At 38.6% G+C, this 24,014-nt stretch overlaps 1 protein-coding gene and 1 long non-coding RNA gene across 3 annotated transcripts in view; one reads left to right on the top strand and one right to left on the bottom strand.

Moving 5' to 3' along the window:
- LOC114484522 (uncharacterized) overlaps nt 1-24,014 on the top strand; it is a 74,978-nt gene that overhangs the window by 27,954 nt on the left and 23,010 nt on the right. The gene's annotated exons all lie outside the window — the stretch shown is intronic.
- On the bottom strand, nt 593-1,801 carry LOC102984767 (ATP synthase F(0) complex subunit B1, mitochondrial-like). Its single transcript, XM_055089730.1, has one exon. The coding sequence runs from the start codon at nt 1,703-1,705 to the stop codon at nt 1,016-1,018; it is 690 nt and encodes a 229-aa protein (XP_054945705.1). The 5' UTR covers nt 1,706-1,801; the 3' UTR covers nt 593-1,015.

Genomic DNA, 24,014 nt, shown 5'->3' on the forward strand with positions numbered 1-24,014 from the left:
TTTTTATTTTAGGAAAAAATATATATTTGGAAAAAATTATCAAAAATAAGTGTATATATGTTCATTAATGTTTTTATGGAAAACAATCTGATGGTACAGTAGGCTGGCCAGGCAAATTAAATGGTCTAGGAATACAGATAGATCATAAGAAAATGTATCTGAACAGAGGCGAGAATAGGGCTCCATGTGGATGCTTGTTTATTGAGATAGATGAGAAATAAAATGCGTGAAGAAGGTTAAAAAAAAAAAGAAGAAGAAGCACACTGTGGGGACTTTCCTGGCAGTTCAGTGGTTAAGACTCCACGCTTCCACTGCAGGGGGCTCAGGTTCCATGCCTGGTCGGGGAACTAAGATCCCGCAAGCCACACAGCCAAAAACAAAAAAGAAGCACACTAGAAGAGATTAGAGTAACTCCAAGAAAAGCTATATAGCTGTATGCCAAATTTCTGATCACCTTATCACCTTCCTCTTACTCAATCAAGCTTTACACGCTGATTTTCTAATGCAATAATTCAGTCACACTGGATTAACCTGAAGTTAGATTTGGAGGGCTGACAACCCAATCTTGTTTTTTTTGTTTTGTTTTGTTTTGTTTTTGTTTCAACTGTTACTTTATTGCAAGATGGTTGAATTAATTCAAATTTAAACTATAACTTGATAATTTTCAGTCTGGTACCAAATTTTATTCAAAGCAAACTGCTTATTCAAAAGTGATCATGGAACAACTCAAAGTGCAGAGCAAGAAGGATGAGAGAAACATCTTACTGGCCAATAGATTGTTTTAATTCTCTCATTATATGAAACTCAAACTTTTCATTTTTAGGAAAGGGAAACTAACTTCAGTAGAGAGCAATACAGAAAGACTTTGTCACATAGACTAATTTCCATTTAGTCAGTCAACTGTTTCTAGCTGTCTCAATTGGGACAGATGCATTTACAGAACTGGCTGTGCTTGAGCCTTCTTTGCAAGTAGCTTTAGGTCTGCAATGCACTTTGCAATTGTCTCCTTCTCCTGCTACACAGAGATGCTCTGTACCACATTCTTCTCCACCCAGTTTATCGTGTGCCCTTGTTCATTTTGACGCATCATATTCTGCACAGAGATGTGATAGTCCAGGCGATTCTTTACCTCCTTGTATACACTATGCAGCCGTTCCCAGTAAGTAACCTCCAAGGCCATGGCAATGTTATTCCTCTGGACATCAAACAGGTAATGGCGCTTTTGAACCAATGCCTGCTGTGACTTCTGCAGATCAACTGCATCCTGGATTTGTCTGATGGAAGCCTGTTTCACTTCTTCCAGTTGGGCAGTTTTTTGCTCATTGAGTTTATCAGCAAATTCCCCAATAGAGGCACCATATTTTTTAATTACATAGACAAGAACCCCTATTGTTGATATGGCAGAGAAGGTCTCTGCAGTTATCACATATATTTCTTTGGAGAGTAAATATAAGATAAGCCCAGTTCCAAGCACATAGGGTCCTGTTACACCAGTTTTAGGATAAAGGAACTGGAAAAATTCCTCAGGGATCAGCCCCAAACGAACTTTTCCTCCATATTCAGGAAGAGGTGGTACAGGGGCAAGACTTGGCTGCCCTTTGTGAAAGATCCTTGTTGCCTGCAATACCCCTGGACCAAGGAGGGCTGCGTTCTTCAGAGAGGGGGCAGCTGCGGTGGCAGCAGAAGGCACCCCCCGGGACAGCATTGTCAGGTAGCGTCCGCACAACAGTCCACACTGGGTCTTCACGCCCCAGTGACCGCGACAGGAGACTCTGTCAGGGGCAGAAACAAGATGGTCCCAATCTCGTTCTGATGACATTTTGGACTTGAAGCTAATAGAGATCTCCCTTTTGTATAACTTAGTTCAGCCTTGAAAAATTATACCAGCAATAATAGCATCATCATTTTACAATGAAAGTCAAATTGGAATGTGAATAAAAGTGCCACTGGCCAAGGGCCCCTATCCACTAATTATGTCTTTTTTGAAAATCTGACCCAAGTATCTGACAAAGAGGATATCTTTCATCTTGCCATTATTTTTCACAGTTATGCCATCTGGTTCATATAACCAGAAGAAAACTTGGCATCTATATCCAATGAGAATGACTGTCAGTTTTCAAAACATCTTATTTTCTCTTCCTGAGAATAAGTGACAACTGATCTCAAAGTATAAGTACTTATAATGTAAAACAAGGGACTTGGGATGAGGGGATATTTTTATAAGAAAATAGGGTTGGAAGAGCATTTTGGTGTCAACAGATATCTCTAACTATGTTCTAGCAGTATAACCTAATTTATATTTCTTTGTGTTTGTCTCTGAATTTTCAGTTCAGTTTAACAAACACTTTTTGAGCACCTGCTATATGAAATGGAATGAGCCAAGCACTAAATGAATATACCAAGTTGTATTAGTCAGCGAAATGGCTCTAGCTCTGTAAGAAAGAAAACATTGGATTTCAGTGGCTTAATCCCATGGAAGTTAATTTTACCCTCACTTAATAACTCAGTGATGCTGTTTTAGATCAGCAGGCAACTTTCTTCCACCTGATGACCCAGGGATTTGGATTCTACCTATCTTGAGTTCCTGCTATGCTCTATGGTACCAAAATCTTTGGCTTCAAGCTGCCTAAGAGGAGGAAGAGTGAAGAAGGCAGGCACACTTCTTTTTTCTTTTTTAAAATTCTTTTCTAAAAATTCTTTTCCATTATGGTTTATCATAGGATATTGAATACAGTTCTCTGTGCTATACAGTAGGACCTTGTTGTTTATCCATTGTATATATGTAAAAGCTTACACCTCTTAACCCCAACCTCCCACTCCATCCCTCCCCCAACGCCCTCCCCCTTGGCAACCAGCAGTCTGTTCTCTGTGTCTGTGATTCTGTTTCTGTTTCATAGATAGGTTCATTTGTGTCGTATTTTAGATTCCACATATAAGTGATATCATATAGTATTTGTCTTTCTCTTTCTGACTTACTTCACTTAGTATGATAATCTCTAGTTGCATGCATGTTGCTGCAAATGGCATTATTTTGTTCTTTTTTATGGCTATTCCATTGTGTATATATATATATATATATATATATATATGTATATACCACATCTTCTTTATACATTCATCTGTCAATGGATATTTAAGTTGTTTCTTTGTCTTGACTATTGTGAATAGTGCTGCTGTGAACATAAGGGTGCATGCATCTTTTTGAATTATAGCTCTATTTTTAGTTTTCTGAGGAACCTCCATACTGTTTTCCATAGTGGCTGCACCAACTTACATTCCCACCAACAGTGTAGGGAGATTCGCTTTTCCCCACACCCTCTCCAGCATTTGTCATCTGTGGACTTTTTGATGATGGCCGTTCTGACCCGTGTGAGGTGGTACCTCACTGTAGCTTTGATTTGCATTTCTCTAATAGTTAGCGACGTTAAGCATCTTTTCACGCAGGCACACTTAAAACTTCCAGCCCAGAAGTGACACCTGTCACTTCCACTTACATTCAACCAGTAAGAACAAGTCATTCAGTCCCCCTTGGCTGTACAATACTGACCACTGTAGTCCCTGGTTGGGTAGCCACTTTCCTGCAACAAGTTTATGCTCAGGAAGGAAGGGAACAAGTTAAAGGTCTCCGTCATTCAGATTGTGTAAGATGGGGCTTCTTCTACCTTCAAAGAACCTTCCTCGGAGTAGAGAAAAAGGTCGACAAGGGAAATATTGTGGAGGTGACGTTTGAGAAGATGATTCTTGATTGACAGACAGAACTGCCTGATAGCGTTGGTAAGAGGGGCATTCCAGATGGAGTGCCGGGCACTAACAAAGCAAGGAGGTGGGGAGAGAATGTTGAGTAACTAGTTTTCCTGGAACAAAGCTTAGCAAAGGAGAGAGATAAGCTTTAAAGGTTGGTTAGGTCAACGTTATGTCAGGCCTTGAATGTTGGGAGAAAGAGTTTGAATTCTGTGCTTCCATTATCATGATTATCATGCATTTTTAACACAAGGGCCCCAGAACAATGGTAGCATTAATCCCTGATGAATAACAGTCACAGTCCAGACAATACATTCAGTATGAAGGGATTTCGTTATTTCAGATGGCAACACTAATGACAGCATTGTATTGAATTCACAGGCTGTAATAGATTCCAACATTTTGCATTTGTTTCCATGTGTCTTGGTGTTTACGAAATACAATCCAAACATTTCCACTTCACTCTTGTTCCTTCTCCCAGGCTTATCTCACACAGTTGTCTAGAGATGCCAGGGGTAGCCTTACACACTGATAGCACACACTGGCCGTGCCTCCCCTCAGGTATGGCAGAGGACCTTCCCAGGGCTGTGAACTCTGAAGGCCGACACCAAACACTGCACGTTCCAAAAATGTGACCGCCCCTCCCCTTCCACCAATGGCTCAGTTACAATATTAAGGTCAACAGTGGTGTGTAATTTATACTGAACATTTAATGGGCATAAATGTTTGTTTTTAAAAATTCAGGTGCAAAGAGACAGGAGGGGCACATACAACAGCGTTGGGGAGCCTTAGGAAAGTAGTAACTGGACTAGAAATTAAACTTTTTCTGAAAGTGTTTAGGTTTCTGACTCTAGCGTTCTGTGAATTGTGACTCTGATGTACAGCCCTCCAAATCAACGGTGGCTTTAAAATATACCCAGGTTGAACATTTAACAAATTCTGATTGAAGGTAGGATCTGACTGTCTGCATTTTGCTGAATATATCAGTGTATTTGTTATCTTCCCTTTTTGAAATAGGGTAGGAAGGAAAGAGATGAATTAACAAATAGATTACAGAGAGATGCTGCCTTCGTCTCTCCCACGGAAGTCTTATTTGAGGCTGTTTGACCTGCCTTACCAGGTACTTTCTTGTTCTTTCAATTCCATTTAATATAATGCAGTTTTGCAAACAGTTTTTAAGCCACCGTTATCTTGGTTTAAAATAGTCTGAATAAGTATGATATAAACTAGAGTTTAGTTGTATAGAACTCTTAAGATTATGTACTTAATCTTTTTTGCTTCATAAAATGAGACAATTATAAGCAATTGTTTTCACAACCATCAATATTTTTAAAATTCACATTCATAACCATTTTCCCCCACTATAAAATTAGCCAAAAAATTTAAAAGATAATATTTGAAGTTGGTGAGGATACTGTGAGATGAACATTTTCATTCACTGATACTGTTAATTTAAATAAGAACAAACTTTCTGGAAAGTAATTTGGCACAAATGTATCAAGGGTTGAAAATGTCTGTTCCATTTGTCTCTATTATATACACATTCATAAACAGCAAAAAGACCCTCTCCCCTCAAATAAAACAGAAACCAGAAAACCCAAAGTGTTAATGGTGGTTATCTCATGGTGATAGGATAATAGGTAGTTTTATTTTGGAATTATATATTTTTTTTAAATGTCTCCCCAGTGAAAAAATATTTTTATGCTTATGGTAAAAATCCTTTCCATCATTTAAGAATATTTATAAAGAATTTTAATAAAATTAGAAGCTATTCATAATATCCAGTGAGAATACCGTATTTTATAAAGAATATAATATCAACTAATCCTATATGTACGTGTGCATATATGTACAAATATATAACCATTCGCCAAATAAATACATCTGTTTTCTAAGGCCTAAAATGAGGTACAAATGAACTAAGTCTAAAACCATGTTTATTAACGTGTTAGGATTGTTGGAATATGAATTATGGATTATTTTTTATTAATTGTCAATTTTTCTGAGCTTGTATTGCTTTCATATTCACAAAAAAAACACTTAAAAATCAAATAGAAAAAAACATTTACAGAGAATGATTATATCACTCTATTCACTGTATGGTTTATAAATCACATCAAGTTGTCAGCTTCCTCATTTGTAAATTAAGGAGATTAGACTGTTTTCTAAGATACCTGCAAGGCCTAAAAGACTCAGTCTATGAAGTATACAGCCCCAATACCTAATATGAAAGCAATGGACTGCGTCTATTATAAATCTGAAAGGACTCCGACCTTGGGTGTCATGATATAATAATCAGAGCACAGCCTTAGCATAAAGAAACTTGATTACAATCCTGGTTGGGTCTCATTTTCCTCACTTGAAAAGTGGGGATAATAACAAAGTCCCCAGAGGATTGAAAAGGGGTTGAAATGTGTGAAATGTGGTAACAAATCTGAAGGCCTTCGCATGTTGGCTAGCATGGAGTAGATGCTTCCTAAATGATAGTTTTCTCAATAATCGAGACCTGATCAGTATATTTGCCAGATGGCACGGGACTGCCGTGTGCAGTTCCTGGATCTAAACTCCCATTTTGAACTCTGCAGCTTGAAGTGGAGGGTGACCTTTGTGAGGACTGAGCCATTTCAGCTTGGGGAAGTTGAGACAGGGGTGCGGGTGGGAGCTGAGTGCACAGCCCGGGTGACCAGGTCTTCGGGGTTCTCTAGTCCTGGGCGAGGAGAACTGGGCAGCACAGGGCACAGAGGCAAAGCCTGGCCGTGTGTTTCCCTTTGCTCCTGCTTTGTTCACCTGCCCACCAATCTTTCTTCCTCCTCCCCTCCCTTCCTTCAGAAAAACTTTAACATTATAGATTCCATGGCAGTCTCCATGCTTGGCACCAGAGCTCGAATATTAAGTAAGAGTGGCACTGACCTCAAGGAGCTCATCATCTCATCTGGGAGGCAGAAAATAATAAAAAAATCGCAAGCCCACATGATCATCCCTGAGCACAGGGTAGACTGATGGTGACAGCACAAGCGGGCTGGTTTCTAGCAGGCTTTGCCTGAGGCCTCTGAGCTCCACTTCACCCTGAGCAGCACCTAGGGTCTCAACATGGCACCAAAATTCAAGCAGCCTTCTAACTGGTCTTATACATTCCAGGATAGACCATGATAACAAAATCTATCTTTGTGGCAAGAAAGAATTTCAAAAATTCTTTGACAGAATTTACATTGCAGAGACATTTTCTGGAAATGCTATGTGGACTATTATTCTGTCACAATGGTCCGTGTCGATGACATTTTAAAAAGTATGCTCACCTGTTAACTAGATTGGTTTCCATTTCTGGATATATTCCATAATGCCTCAGATAAAATTCCTGTGTATAATTACTGCTGACCTTATCAAGTATGATAGGTTTAGTCACTCCATGGGAAGTGCAAAGGGAAAATACAACAGACATCAACAAAAAGCCTTTGCTATGAAGAGCATTCACTGCTTTTAGTATCTGTTTAGTAGTGGAAATGTTTTATTAGATCCACCAATAAAAATTTGGAAGGGATAGTGGATGGGCTACAGGACATGGTGAGAGAAGACTTCTCAAAGGTAATTCCCCCTAGGTAATTTTTCTTTCTGACAGAAGTAGATTTTGCTCCAGCGGTCAAAATGTGTTTGGGGTAGGGAGGGGAGCACCCCATCAGGAACTACACGTGGAGATATCAATAGCCCAGCTCCTCCAGTAAAGAACTTCTAGGAACTGAGCTTGCCAATGAGAAGTGTGTGAGGTAAGGAGAGGACGGAAATGAGGCTTATGACCAGATCAGATCAGGAAGGGTGTAGACCATGCTTAAGAATTAGAAACAGCAACTTGACAACAGAAAAACAAACAAAAAACAGATTAAAAAACAAAGGACTTGACATTTCTCCAAAAAAGATGTACAAATGGCCAACAAACATGAAAAGATGCTCAATTTCACTAATCACCAGGGCATGGCCACTGTAAAATAATCATAATAATCATAATAATCATAATAATAATACAGTAGTCTCTGCCAGCATCACTACTCTTGCACTTTGGGGCCATAATTAAGTAAAATAAAGGTTACTTGAGCACAAACACTGAGATATCATGACAGATGAGCTGATAACCAAGACGGCTGCTAAGTGACGAAGCGGTGGATTCGCTAGACAAAGGGATGATACACGTCCTGTGTGGGTTGGAGTGTGATGGCTCGAGATTTCATCACGCTACTCAGAATGGCCCGCAATCTAAAACTTATGAATTGTGTATTTCTAGAATTTTTCCATGTAATATTTTTGGACCACAGCTAACTGAAACCACAGAAAGTGAAACCACAGATGAGGGGTGGGGGAACTAATGCAATAAGTATCAGTGAAGATGTGGAAAAATTAGAACCCTTGTGCACTGTTGGGAATGTGAAATAGTATAGCCACTATGGAAGACAGTATGGAAGTTTCTCAAAAATAGAATAATCATGTGATCCAATAATCCCACTTCTTGGTATTTATCCAAAAGAATAGAAAGCAGGATCTCGAAGAGGTATTTGTACACTTTTGCTCAAAGCAGCAGCATTCACAATAGCCAAGAGATGGCAGCAACCCAAATGCCCATCAATGGATGAATGGATGAACAAAATGTGGTGATATATACATGCAGTGGAATATTATTCAGTCTTAAAAAAGAAGTCCTGTCACCTGCTACAGCATGGATGAACCTTGAGGACATTATGCTAAGTGAAATAAGCCAGTCACAAGAGGAGAGATGCTGCATGATTCCACTTACATGAGGTATCTAAAGTTGCTAACTCATAGAGACAAAGTAGAATAGCGATTATCAGGGACTGGGGGGATGGGAAATGGGGAGTTGTTCAATGGGTATAGGGTTTCAGTTCTGCAAGATGAAAAACTTCAAGAGATCTGTTGCACAACAATGTGCTTATAGTTAATTAACACTCCAGTGGTAAATTTTATGTTTTTTTAATTAATAAAACTTTATTATAGAGGAATATCACACGAAGTGTGGTGTAATTTTAAAAACCTGGAAAATTTCCCAAAAAACTGGTAATTGTGAGTTCAGACATGTGATTAAAAGCTGCATTTGAGGGCTTCCCTGGTGGCGCAGTGGTTGAGAGTCCGCCTGCCGATGCAGGGGACATGGGTTTGTGCCCCGGTCAGGGAACATCCCACATGCCACGGAGCGGCTAGGCCCGTGAGCCATGGTCGCTGAGCCTGCGCGTCCGTAGCTTGTGCTCCGCAATGGGAGAGGCCACAACAGTGAGAGGCCCGCGTACCGCCAAAAAAAAAAAGCTGCATTTGAAAATTCATAAAACTTCCTGACTAATTTCAGATAACTTATTGACACATCCAAGGCAAACAATAACTATGATTTGCTACTTTTAAACCACAATAAAAGAAAAAAGAAAGAAAGAATTGGGAAGTCTCTTGAAGGCAACGGGCCATTTCCTGAAGCATTTTAAAGCTGGGAGGGACAAGCCACACTGCGTTTGTCATAGCAACCTCTTGGGAATGTGTTTGATGGATTGGTCATGGAACAGGCTGGAGCCTGGAGAGACCAGCTGAGGGCCTGCCATGGTCCAGATATGGGTTAATGATAATGTGACCAGCTCAGAGAGAAACAGGAAGGAGATGTGACAGCACGCAGGAATGCAGGTGTGGCTGGGAACCGCTATTGTCGTTCCTGAGGTGTGTAACCTTCAACGCTGTCCACCTGGGCAATTCTGGGTATTGTCCAGCTGGGTGTGTTGTTAATATTACCTGGAGAGATCATTTGATTCAAGGGGGCTCCCTGTCAGAAATCACATTAACTTCTTGTGATTGTTGTTCTACATGACTGGGACAAGGGTCCTTAGTGTGTGTGTGTGTGTGTGTGTGTGTGTGTGTGTGTGTGTGTGTGTGTGTGTGTGTGTGTGCCTTTTTTTCTTCTTTTTCTTTTTCCTTTCTTTTTTTTTAACAGTAACATTAATTGATTCCCTTGAATACTGTCATTCATATTCAAAGTTGCAATTTTCCTAAAGCCAATTAGAGAGAGTCCTCATTCAGGCAGTATCTCTAGAAATTCAGCAACTTTCCATTGATCTTTCTGTTATCTCCATTCTATGGAATTTCCCAGCAATGATATCATTCTCCAGAAATGTATCCTAGGTGAAAACTTTTTGAATCTCCACATTTGAGAAAAACCGTTTCAGTGAATGCAATGGTTCCTTTGTACAAATACATGTGACTTCTGGAGAGAAGTGTGTCACACACAATAAGCAGGTGAGAAGGACAAAGTCACCTTGCAAATCAGGTGCTGGGAGTCAGATAGGGTACTTCAAGTAAGGGACTCTGTCAGGCATACCACGCTCTTGGCATAATTCAAATTTTGACTCAAAATAACATAGTTCTCCACATATCACTGGCTTTTGGGATTACTGTGGACATCACTGAATGCCAAAGGCCAAGAATAATTTCTTCTAAATTAATCATGAATGACCTTTGGTAAAATAATGCTGCTTGTTAAAATCATCTTTAATATTACAAGTTACAAATCATCAAATCTCTTGTTTTTGTCCTTTGATATTTCGTTTACCATTTCCAAACTTGGATAAGTTATAATTCCTCTAAAGATATCATAACTGTTTGTTTCTGTTTTCTGCTACTTTGGTATGACTTGATTTATATGTTTAATTGTTAAATCTATCTAAAGACTTTTCTGTATAATGTAAATTAAATTGTTTTTCAATATTGCTAGCATCAAGAAATAAATCCAGAAAGGGTTTTACTTTTCCATAAAGCAGACAATTTGCATGTTTTGTAAAGTGCTTAGCACAGTGTAAATGCGAGGTAATCTAAGCCAGAGGAAACAATTTTTTTCACTCCACCTCTCCCCTGGAAAATATTTGAAGTACAGTAGTCACATATCTAATTTTCTTTGAAGGTACTTTTGGAGAGAATCCAGGAAAAACACCCTTTGTGTAACAGCTGAATGTTTCATCTGAAAACTTGGTCCACTTAAAAACAAATTAACTACCAAGCATGTTTAAGTGTCTATGTTAGTTACTGTGGTACAAATTATATTCAATAGAAGTTTCCTGCTGAGAAAAACCATGAAGTACATAAGATGAATGACTTCACTGTGATTATTCTCTTCAGGAGCTAGAAAATAACTACTTAGAAAGATTATACATGAGGGTAATTGCTGTTGAATGGAGAAAAACTGAGGAAAATAATTATAAGAGTGAGAAGATATTTCCTAACCATCTGCCATTTAAAAATAAGAAACAAAAAAGAAAACATAGTATGTTTTTCAGAAAGACTTGGAATTGATGCCAAAAGGTGATACTCTAGTGGGATACACACAAAAGAACTTTCCATGAAGAAATCTGAGATTACTATGTGTAAAAGGTCTTTGTAGAGCCATCACTATAACATTCAATCACCTTTACTTGACATCTTTCCATAGCTGAGGTGGAAGAACACACCCAACTGAGATGTCAGTCATTGGAAGCAGGAGGTGCCAGTAGACAGATATTTCCTCCCACCAGGGGGGAAAAAAAAAGGTGGCCATGGATAAAAGCAATCTTTTAATCTCCTCTTCAGTGCATTGAAGAAATATTAGTAAGCTAGTAAAGGCCTATATTTCTGAGCATATATGTAGACTTTATTCAGATAGCATCTTATTGATGTTCTCTTCTGTTGGAGCCGGCATATTAGCCCCTGCAATATGCCTGTCAGAGTTCTCCAGCCCTGCCTCGGAGGAGCTCATGATCTGGATGCAGAGGAAGTAGCAGCACCGTGAATTATTCAGTGTGACTGGTTTGCTGTTGTTCAACAATGTAGGAGTTAATAACCAGACAAGACAACAGTACAAGAGATGTGAGGCAGTATGTGATTAAGGGCGCAGCTGGGAGTTATCTCCCTCTCCTCTAAATTTCCAGAGCACTTTATCTGTGCCTCTTATGGCACCTCCTTTTTTATCTCTGATGTTACTGTTGTTCCTCAAGTATCCCCCTACTCAAGAGAGAACAACTGGTGGGCAAGCTCCAGGGCTGATTCTTCTTTGATGCCCAGCACAGAGCCTAGCCTAGGCCTGCCTAGCATTGCTGCAGGTAAACATTTGTTATCTGAATAAAAGGAGAGACACAGACAATAAGTATAGGTGTGAAGGGGAGGGAGGGGCATGGGTTTGTGTGAAGATTCTCACGCTGGACAAAAATAGGTTTAAAACAAACAATAAATGTCTGAAGCGGACATTGTTTTTACCTCTATAGCGCCCAGTCATCTTTTTTTGTAGTAAGGACTACATGATTTTCTTTTGGGGAACTACAACTCCCCTCTTGCATGTCCCCTTGGCCTAGACAGTCATACTCTCATGGAGACAGAACTCAGGCAGAACAAGGACAAAAATTGCCAGTGATTCATCCCAGTGGTAGCCCGACTGGGATAATGGAGATTATCCATTTGATTGGCCATCCTTTAGCAGATTAAAGATGGCTACCCATTCTTGGTCACTCCTCCCATCAAATTAGGAATTTCACTACTATAGACAAAATAGATAAGCAACAAGAACCTACTGTATAGCACAGGGAACTATACTCAATATTTTGTAATAACCTAAATGGGGAAAGAACCTGAAAAAGAATATACGTGTGAACCTGAAAAAGAATGTACCGAATCACTTTGCTGTACATCTGAAACTAACACAATGTTGTAAATCAACTATACTTCAATTTAAAATTAATTAATTAATTAATTTTAAAAAGAAGTGGAGTCTATGACCCTTCCTTTCAGTCTGGGTAGGTTCTGCAACTGCCTTGATCAATAGAATAAAGGAAAGTGACTGTGCCAGTTTCAGTGCACAGCTCTTCATAGACTGGCCTCTTCCACTTCTTGTCTCTTGGAGGCCTGAGACACAATTTAAGTCAACTACCCTGAGGCCACCATGCTGTAAGGAAGCCAAAGCTAGCCACGTGGAAAGGTCCTGTGGAGAAACACATACCCAACCAACACCCAGCAGTTCCAGCCCTCCTGACACTATGAATGTGTTTGTAAAATGAGGATAGGCCAAAATGTTTTTAAATATTATCTTAAAAAAATTCTTTCTACGGTGAATTCTGATTCAAATTACTTAGCTCTCCTTTGCAATCTTACTTTTCTGTGTGGTCTCCATCAGTTTTTTTTGTTGTTGGTTTTTTTACCCCTGCAGAACTAGGATTGCCATCTTTTTAGAAAAGGAGTCTGTTTGAAGGGATTCTGTACTCTTCCAGTAACTAAAATCCTTTAAGGGTCCTTTGACTTGCTGCCTTGTCCTAAATTATTGGAGCTATTCAACTTTCACATTTCATCCCAAGGGGGGCTGTAGTGACCCTCATCTACAGTGGCACAATATGAGTTCAAAGATGCTCTGTCTTCCATGTGAGTGTGTTCTGTCTCCCCTCTCCCCTCTCCCCTCCCAGTTCAGAAGCGAGCCTGGCTGTCACCTTGGAGCTGACTTTCCCTCCAAGCTAAGACCTCAACCTAGTTCTACTGACATGAGAACACCATGGGACAAAAGAAGGAGCCTGTGTTTTCTTTGGGGTTCTACTGGGTGCCTCCCTGGTCCAAAAGGGAGAGAGACCAGTTTATAACATATTTAACAATCTACCAATCCGTCATCACCTAGGGAAGATGCAGGAACATTAAAGCAGTTTGTGTAAAGGTTATTATTAAAGTAATAGAAACACAAAGAAAAATTAGAGAATAAGAATAACAGAAAGAAAAATCACCTATGGTCCCACCGCTGCAGCCTCTCCCGTTACACAGCACAGGCTCCGGACGCACAGGCTCAGCGGCCATGGCCCACGGGCCCAGCCACTCCGCGGCATGTGGGATCTTCCCGGACCAGGGCACGAACCCGTGTCCCCTGCATTGGCAGGCGGACTCCCAACCACTGCGCCACCAGGGAAGCCCCAGGTTTAACATTTTGATGTAGTTCCTGCAAAGCTTTTTTCTTACAAATTCTAGCAATCATAGTGAATAATTTTGAATTTTGGTCTTTTCACTTGACATGCTCTGGCAAACATTTCCCCTATTACCTATCCTTTGTAATGGCTACAAGATTTTTCAAGAGAATATATCATCATTGGGGGAATTATTTTCTTAATAACTGTACATTTAATTTGTTTTCAATCTTTTTTTTATAAATAACATGCTATGAACATCATTGTATGTAAAGTTTTTCATATATTTAGGATCATATCCATATGCTAGATCCTTAGAAATGGAATTACTGAGTCAGAAAACATGGAAAATTTTATGATTTTTTATTGATATTATTAAATTGGTTTCCAAAATGTTTTAAATAATTCAGACTGCTACCCCAAATGTAGGAGAAGGAATGTGTTGTTATCGCCTTACCAACCATGGGTACAATCAGGTTTTTAAATCTTAAATTGGTAAGCATGGTCTTTCACAATTTTGACTCTACTCCGAATGAATGTTCTTCCATTTGTAAAGTACCTGTTTTTTCTTTATGTTGGATGTCATTCAATGTCTTCTGTGTACTTACATATTAACATTTTAGTGTTTTTCTTATCCTTTATTCTGGGCTTTTTATATAAAGTGACATTAATTGGCTGTTATCTTTGTTGGAAATACATTTTTTCAGGTGGTTCAAATTCTAAAAAATATTATTAGTTTATTGCAAACATAAAGAAACATTTAGAGAATAATATAGCAAACACTCATGAACCTACATCCAGCTTTATCAAATAATGTTTTGCCATAATTTCAAAATTTTTTCAAGAAGAAAAAGTTACAAATTACAAAAAAAATATATAATCTGAATGATACTGATTGCTTGAAATTTGGTGAGACTTACTTTATGACCTTGTATGGTGTCGGTTTTTATAATTGTTTTATGTGTTTGTGAAAAGAAAAAACATTCTGTTACAACTTGCAGGATTCTCTATATCCCTATTAGATCAAAATAGTTAGTTTCTGGGGTTTTGTTTGTTTGTTTTATAATATTTATTTATTTATTTATTTGGCTGTATCCGGTCTTAGTTGCAGCATGTGGGATCTTTCCTTGCGGTGCACAGTCTTCTCTCTAGTTGTGGCACACAGGCTCTCTAGTTGTGGTGAGCAGGCTCTGGAGCGCTCAGACTTAATTGCTCCGTGGCATGTGGGATCTTGGTTCCCCAAGCAGGGATCAAACCCGCGTCTTCTGCATTGGAAGGCAGATTCTTAACCACTGGACCACCAGGGAAGCCCCCAAACTAGTTAGTTTTACTTTCTAAATATTCTATATCTTTCTTAAAGTTTTTTTGTCTTCTTGATCTAATACTTTCTAATAAAGGTGTTAAAAATTTCTCACCATAATTTTGAATTTGTAAGTATCTCCTTGTCATTCTGTCAGTTTTTGCCTCATATACTTTGTAACTATGTTGTTGGGTACATACGAATTCATGATTGTATATGATTCTTCCCTTGATTATTATGTAGCATCTCTTGTTATCTAAGTTTTTTGCTTTACATTATATTTTGTCTGATACAATAACTACTACACTGGCTTTTGGGGAGAGTATTACCTCTGTTTCTGTATTTGCCTTATACCTCTCTTTCCAAACACTCTTTCCCATCCTCTTTTTTTTTTCTTTCAAATTTCATATGATTTTCTTTTAGGCATAAGTCAGTGGTTTTCACCTTGGCTGCACATTAGAAATCACCTGGGAAAAAAATTAAAATAAAATAAAAATAGGACTTCCCTGGTGGCGCAGTGGTTGAGAGTCCATCTGCCGATGCAGGGGACACGGGTTCGTGCCCCGGTCCGGGTAGATCCCACATGCCGCGGAGCGGCTGGGCCCGTGAGCCATGGCCGCTGAGCCTGCGTGTCCGGAGCCTGTGCTCCACAACGGGAGAGGCCACGACAGTGAGAGGCCCACGTACCGCAAAAAATAATAATAATAAAATAAAATTAAAATAAAATCAACTGGGAAGTTTAAGAAAATACCTTCTGCCTACACTCCATGCACTTTGCCTGCCCCTACAGAGAGATTAATGTGGCATTGCTTGGAGCCTGAGCGTGACATATTTTTCCATTGTGGTAAGAAACATATAACATAAAATTTACCATTCTAATCATTTTAAAGTACACAGTGAAGTAGTGTTAAGTATATTCACATTGTTGTGTAATGGATCTCCACGTTTCTTACACCAGTGTCATAGTGGGTAAGTATCAGCCACAGTCTGTAGGTGGTGAAACTCTTGGTCTTATGCTTTGCTATTTGAAAATGGATTCATTTTGTGTCTACATTGAAAAAGTTTAGCAGTGTAGATATCTATTTTTCCCTCAGCATTTTGAAGACATTACTTCACTGGCTTCTTTGTAGCATCTAATATTTCTGATGGGAAGACTGTTGCTTAGCTGCACATAATCTGTCTTTTATCTATGATAAAAAAACTTAAGATTTTCTTGTGATTCTTGATGTTTTGCCCTCACCCTGTAATGATTTAACTTTGTATCCTTTTGGTATGTAGAACACATTTGATATGAGGATTCAACTCTTTCTCTTCATTTTCTTCTTTTGGGATCCTCACCATCTAACCTCACTAGCCTTTAGTTATTTACCCATATTTTTCTTTTCTTTGACCATAAACTGGGTGAATTTCTCCCTCCAGTTCAGTACTCCTCTCTTCAAATATTTCCAGCCTAAAGTTCATTCTGTGTATTGATTTTTAAATTTTAATGTCTCTTTTTTAATTTCTATTTGTTTCTTTTTCAGAGCCACCTGTTTCTTGTTTCACTATTGATTTTTTTGGCTTCATTTTTTTTTGTTCTTTTTTTTTTGTGGTACGCGGGCCTCTCACTGTTGTGGCCTCTCCCGTTGCGGAGCACAGGCTCCGGACACACAGGCTCAGCGGCCATGGCTCACGGGCCCAGCCGCTCCGCGGCATGTGGGATCTTCCTGGACCGGGGCACGAAACCGTGTCCCCTGCATCGGCAGGCGGATTCTCAACCACTGTGCCACCAGGGAAGCCCTTTTTGTTCTTTTTTAATGGAAGGGTTATCTTCAGTGATTTCTTTGAGCATCATCAGAACATTTACTTTCCAGTTCCTTATCAAACAGTTCCAGAAAATTAATTTTATCTGAAGTGAATTCATGTTCCACCTGGAGAGGTGGGGTTCAAACTCTTTTTTGTTGTTGTTGTTAGATATTTTAATGTGGTTTTGGAATTCTATTTTGCAGACGGCTCATTTTTAGTAGAAAGATTTTTAGTCTTTTACTTATTTCTTCTCTTTCCCTTTCCCTCCATGTTCACCCCTTCCCGACAACGTATTTTTTGGCACATAGCACCCACTGGAGTCCCCAGTTTAGAACTGGGGACGTAGTAGTATTTTGGTATTCCTGACTTACTTTGATATTGTGGGTGTCAGTGTATGACCATACCACCCTGAACACGCCTGATCTCGTCTGATCTCGGACGCTAAGCAGGGTCGGGTCTGGTTAGCACTTGGATGGGAGGCATTGTAGACATCACAGATTTCTTCACTGCTTCAGGTTGTCTTTGAATTCCTGCTTCCCAACATCTGCACTTTTCTGGGAACCCATACCTCTAAGCAATGGGTGAGCCAACTTTTTCTATCAGTTTCATATGACTAGAGAGAGCCCCAGCCCTAATCCTTGTCCTCAGTGTTCTCTGTATGAAGCTGTACCTAAGGGAGCTGAAGTCTTGGACATAGGAATGGAAGACCGGTAGGTATACAGCTGCAATTCTGCTCTCTTCACTGTGGCATTTTTTGTTTGTTTCAGTTCCATGGTGGTATTTATATTTATGTTTTTTGAATTTGTTTATTGAGGTATAGTTACATTATATTAGTTTCAGGTGTACAACATAGTGATTCAAAACTTTTATAGATTATACTCCATTTAAAGTTTTTATATAATACTGGCTATATTCCCTGTGCTGTACACTATATCTTTGTACCTTATTTATTTTATACATAATAATTGTACTCCTTAATCCCCTACGTCTATCTTGCTACAAACCCTTCCCCTCTCCCCACTAGTAACCACTAGTTTGTTCTTTGTAACTGGGAGTCTTTTTCTGTTTTGCTCTATATGTTTGTTTTATTTTTAGATTCCACATGTCAGTGATAACATACAATATTTGTCTTTTTTTGTCTGACTTATTTCACTAAGCATAATACCCTCCAGGCCCATCCATGTTATTGCAAAAGGCAAAATTTCATTCTTCTTTATGGCTGAGTAGTATTCCACTGTTTATATATACCACATCTTCATTATTCATTCATCTGTTGGTGGACACTTAGGTTGCTTCCATGTCTTAGCTATTATAAACAATGCTGCTATGAACACTGGGGTGCATGTATCTTTTCGAGTGTTTTTGTTTTTTTCAGATGTATACCCAGGAGTGGAATTGCTGGTCATATGGTAGTTCTATTTTTAGTTTTTTGAGGAACCTCCATACTCTTTTCCACAGTGGCTGCACTAATTTACATTCCCGCCAACAGTGTACAGGAGTTCCCTTTTCTTCAGATCCTCGCCAAAATTTATTTGTGGTCTTTTTGATGATAGACTTTCTGACAGGTGTGAGGTGATATCTCATTGTGGTTTTGACTCACATTTCTCTGATGATTAGCAATGTTGAGCATCTTTTCATGTGCCTGTTGACCATCTGTATGTCTTCTTTGGAAAAATGTCTAGTCAGGTCTTCTGCCCTTTTTAAAATTGGGTTTTTTTTTTTATATTGAGTTGTATGAGCTGTTTATATATTTTGGCTATTAACTCCTTATCAGTTATATCATTTGCAAATATTTTCTCCCATTCAGTAGATTGCCTTTTTTAATTTTTTAAACAGTTTCCTTTGCTGTGCAAAAAAGATTTTGAGTTTAATTAGGTCCCATTTGTTTATTTTTTGCTTTTGTTTCCTTTTTTGAACTCAATTATATGATTTTGATTTTCCCTTTTCATATTCTATTTATTATTACTGTGTTTGGGACAGGTGTGGGCACTAAAGGTGAGAGGGTTTTTTCAGAGCCTGAAGCTGCTTCACCCCTTGACCAGACATCAGTCGTTTACTTCTTTGGGACTTATGTGATCAAATATTACTTCATTCCTCTTTTGATTCCTCTTCATACTTCAAACCTCAAAGAACTCTCTCCTCCAGACATTGAATAAATATTCTACTTTGTCTGAAGATTTTACTATTTTATTTTAATCATTAGTTTTAAAATTCTACTTAGAACACATTTTATTATAAAGTATGGAACGAGGAACTTCTTAAAGAGCTAAAATCTTCTCAAAACCATTTATTGAAAAGTCCCTTCTTTTCTCATTATCATTTCCTAAAGTATTATATATAAGATTTATTTCTAAACTATCTTTTCTTTTCCATTAATTTACCTCTCTAGTCATCTTCCAATAGCCTTCTGCTTTAGTTATTGCAGCTTTTATATGTTTTAGTATATCAGGCAAACCTAATCCCACTGCATTATTCTTTCGTTTTACAAAATATGTTTTAATTCATGTCTCAATAAACTTTACTTCCTTTTTTTAATTAAAAAATCACATTGGAATTTTTATTAGTATTTGCATTAAACCCACATATTAATTTGAAGAAATTTTGCAGAAGTATGCATGCATTAATTTATCATTTTTTAAATCTCCCATTAAAATGTTTTTGATTTTCTTTTCATGTCATATTCATTTTTTAAGGTAATTCTAGTTTTTTAATTGCTTTCTCTCCCTTTTCCATTATTTTTAAAAATAGTAATTTGTGGTCCATAGGACAACTCTATCTTGTTGCTGCTTCCTATGTTGGCTGGCATTTTTATCTCTTTTTTCTTACTAGTGAACGCATTTACAAGCATGAATGTAACTGATTCTGAAAGAGTTCCTTGCCCTTTTCAAAAAACTATGTTCAAGTTTTATTTGATAAGCTGTTAATAGTTTTTAGTTAAGTAGTTTTTATTCCTCATTACAAAAGCTGTAACCCTTAATTACAGGAAATTATGAAAACCCAAGAGAGGGGGAAATTTAAACTTGGAGATGATGTACAGGTTGCTTTATAGATGCCTTTTCTTTGAAGATGTACCTTGAAGAATAGATAATTTGACAGTGGGACTGGGGGAAAAGGAAAGATAGAAGGGCAATCCAGAGGGCAAAAAAGGTTTGGAGATAAAAATCTTCAGCATGGCTCACAGGACATTGCTGGGTTCATGGGGTCAGAATGGACATAGATAAGACTGGAGGTGAGTTGGGATGAGATTTTGGAGATCTTGAATGTTAGGCTAAGGAATTTGGCATTTATATTCTGCAGGAAGTGAAAAAAAATCCAAGTCCCACCTTTGTCCTTAAAAAATCTCAACTTCCGGAACACACAAAATTCCTGTAAAGCTCTTTTTGTACTACAGCACATAGAAGTACAATGTTACATTTGAGAATCACTATTTGTTCATTTCCTGCAAGACATGTTTGAATATAAAATGGGAGGAAAAGCCTTGCATTTAAGTTCCTTCCTGATTTTTTTCCCCAAAGGGAAGGGGGAAAGTTACAAATTCATCCTCTACTATTGAACACAAGCAGAACTCCACATCTGTGCCCAACTGTAAAACACAGTCACAGAAATGGCACAATAACTATGAAGTCAGAAAAAGTAGTATATTGCTGGAAGAATAAATTTATAATCAGTAAAGATTCTTTGTAATGTTATCTGAAACCTGAGAGGTCTGCAATTTTGGCTGTTTGCCCAGTAAATTGAAAGGACTTTTTTTTTTTTAATCTGGGGTTTAATTTTTCTTGGTCTAAGGCCCAATCTGTCACTAATGGTGAGTCAGAAGGAATGCCTGAAATAGTTCATGTGCAGCTTTTTACGTTCATGTCTGATCTTCCTTGGATGGCCAGAACTGTTTATTGTTCATCTATTTATTTCACAAAAACCCAGCAAAGTGTTCATATATTGTTTGCTGAATTATATAAAAAGATTTCAACTCATCTGTCAAAAATGTGAGACAACAAAATAGCATTGTGTGATGTGTATTTTGATGTGAACTTTAGGCTAGTAGTTAGAATCATAAGTACAAAAGTAACCAAGAAGTTTTCTTATCCCTTTTCCTTGACTGGGAAGAACTGCCCAGTGAATGCTATTAGCCAATGAAGAAAGTTCCGGTAAAGATATTTTTTTCAAAATAGTAATAGAAAAGTAAAAACACTTACTTACAGAAAGTGGTCATCATAAACTAGAAAGACAGAATTACACATGAAATAGTGATATCCATCTTTGGGCATAAGATAGAATAACAGAAGCCCCCTCTCCAAAACTCTTAAAAGAATGAAAAATGTCAGCCAGTAAATAATGCGCTAGTGGTGTGCAAACTAAGGCAGACCACAGATTCTGAAGAATATCCTGAGGTAGAATGAGAGGGTTTTTCCACTTCGCACTTCTACCCTACCCTCTGTAGACCATCATGGCCTCTGGAGCACTCCTCAGAGGCACCGTTTGTGTTTCTGTAAGAGCTTCTATGGTCCATACACACAGGTACCAAATCAAGAGAGCATGAGAAGCTGGGCAGGAAGAGTCCAGGAAAAATTGTTGCTAAAGTTATCATTGACACCAGCCCAAAGAGACTACGTAAAGACCCCTTGCCCTAGATGTGTTTGTAGGAAGTAAGTTGGTATTGCTCTAAACTAAAGAAACAGATGGGACTCTGGAACATTTCCTCCCTGGAGCTCCTGGTCATGCTTTATCTTTTCATCATTGCCATATATCTCCCCTCAACCATTCTTCAGTGCTGGATTAGAAAGTAGCTTAAGACACAGTTCTTAAAGTAGATTGGTGATTGCCAGGAGCTGGCGGGTGGGGGAAAATGGGGAGATGTTGGTCAAAGGATACAGACTTCCAGTTATAGGTGAATAAGTTCTGGGGAGCTAATGTCCCAGTTAGCAATACTGTATCGTGTACTTGAAAATTGCTAAGAGAGTAGATCTTAAATGTTTGCACACCAAATAAAGGGTAATCGTGTTAGGCGATGGATGTGTTAATTAACCTTATTATGGTAATCATTTTGCAATATATATATATGTATATCATATCATCATATTGTACACAAACTAACACAATGTTATATGTTAATTATATCTCAATAAAGCTAAAAAAAGACATGGCTGTCAATTTCTTATGGTCTTGTGGAGATTCATTTATTCATTCAATGTATATGCAGCACCTGTGAGCCATGAATATATGACAAGAAGGCAGAGTGTTTGCCAAATGAGTGGTGCAGCTACTATATGCAATGGGATTTAAGAAGCTCTTTATAAGCCGATGGCCTGGGAAGGCTTTACCAAAGGACTCATGATTTGACTGGGACTTGTGGAATGGGTAGGGTTTGAACTGGAAGAGAAGGAGAAAGTTATAGCTGGAAGTGTGGAGGCATGAGTAGGAGACCTGAGAGAACTCAAGCAAGGAAGTGAGGTTTAGGCCAGGTTGGGAATACCTGGGAGTTAAGAAATATGGGAGGAAAGGGAAAGTGTGGTAGGCAGAATAATGCATGCTGACCCCAGAGATATCCATGACCAAATATGTCAACTTACATGGCAAAAGGGACTTTGCAGATGTGAGTTACGGATCTTGAGATGGGGAATTTATCCTGGATTATCTGGGTGGGCACGATGGAATCACAAGGGTCCTTATATATAAGAGGAAGGCAAGAGGGTCAAAGAAGAAGATGTGACCACGGAAGCAGAGCTTGGAGGGATGGAAAGAAGGGGGCCACGAGCCGTGGACGGCAGGCAGCCTCCAGAAGCTGAAAAGGCAACGAAATTGATTCTTCCCTGGAGCCTCCAGAGGGAATACAGTCCTGCCAACACCTTGATCTTAGCCCAGTGAGACCCATGTTAGACTCCTAACCTTCACAACTGTAAGCTATCACAGTGTGTTGTTTCAGACCACTGTGTATGGTAATTTGTTACAGCAATGACAGGAAACTAATACAAAAGAAAAGTAACGTTAAAGAATTAATGTAAAGCATTCATCCTTCACATTAATCCTTTAAAAAATATTCACAATATCGTAACAAAGCTGGAACTACTCTTACAACCATTTTACCAGGAAGAAAGTGAGGCTTGGAGAGGTTGTGAAATTGCCCAGGAGCTCACACATAGTAAACTGCAACTTCTCCCTGTAGTGGATCCTGAGTGAGCAAAGGGAGTTTGTCCAGAGGTAGGGCAAAAAGAAGTGAGGGGGGAAAGTGCCAAAAAGAGAGAGAGAAGGACAAAGAAAAGTGTGTGTGTGTCTGTGTCTGTGTGTCTGTGTGTCTGTTGCGAGGGTGTCGATAAAGATAAACTTTGTTTACTTCTATCAATACTTCGGCTACAACGGCCAGGCTCAGATGAGTCTCCACCTTGGTTGTTTTTAATGAAGGGGCCAGTCAAATGTTTTTCCCATTGATTTGATCTAATCACTTTTCTTTCCAAATGTTAAAATTTGAATTTCCATTTCTTTTAAACAAATCTGTAGAATTATTTAAAATGAAAATTCTTTTTTCACTGTGGATATCCTGCACCATGTTAAAAATGGATCATTAAAACAAAAATGATATGCTATGTGAATTATATCTCAATTAAAAAAAAATTTAGACTATTTAGTTAAGATCCCTAGAAGGAATTAAAGTAAATGTTAAAATTTAACCTAAAGTCAAAGCTAGAGTCACTTTTTTTTTTAACATCTTTTTTTGGAGTATAATTGCTTTACAATGGTGTGTTAGTTTCTGCTTTACAACAAAGTGAATCAGTTATACATATACATATGTTCCCATATCTCTTCCCTCTTGAGTCTCCCTCCCTCCCACCCTCACTATCCCACCCCTCTAGGTAGTCACAAAGCACAGAGGTGATCTCCCCGTGCTATGCAGCTGCTTCCCACTAGCTATCCACCCTATGTTTGGTAGTGTATATATGTCCATGCCACTCTCTTACTTCGTCACAGCTTACCCTTCCCCCCACCATATCCTCAAGTCCATTCTCTAGTAGGTCTGTGTTTTATTCCCATCCTACCCCTAGGCTCTTCATGACATTTTTTGTTTTTTCTTAGATTCCATATATATGTGTTAGCATACGGTATTTGTTTTCCTCCTTTTGACTAACTTCACTCTGTATGACAGACTCCAGGTCCATCCACCTCACTACAAATAACTCAATTTCATTTCTTTTTATGGCTAAGTAATATTCCATTGTATATATGTGCCACATCTTCTTTATCCATTCATCTGTTGATGGACA

This window comes from Physeter macrocephalus, chromosome 2 (genome assembly GCF_002837175.3).
Source record: "Physeter macrocephalus isolate SW-GA chromosome 2, ASM283717v5, whole genome shotgun sequence".
NCBI lineage: Eukaryota > Metazoa > Chordata > Mammalia > Artiodactyla > Physeteridae > Physeter > Physeter macrocephalus.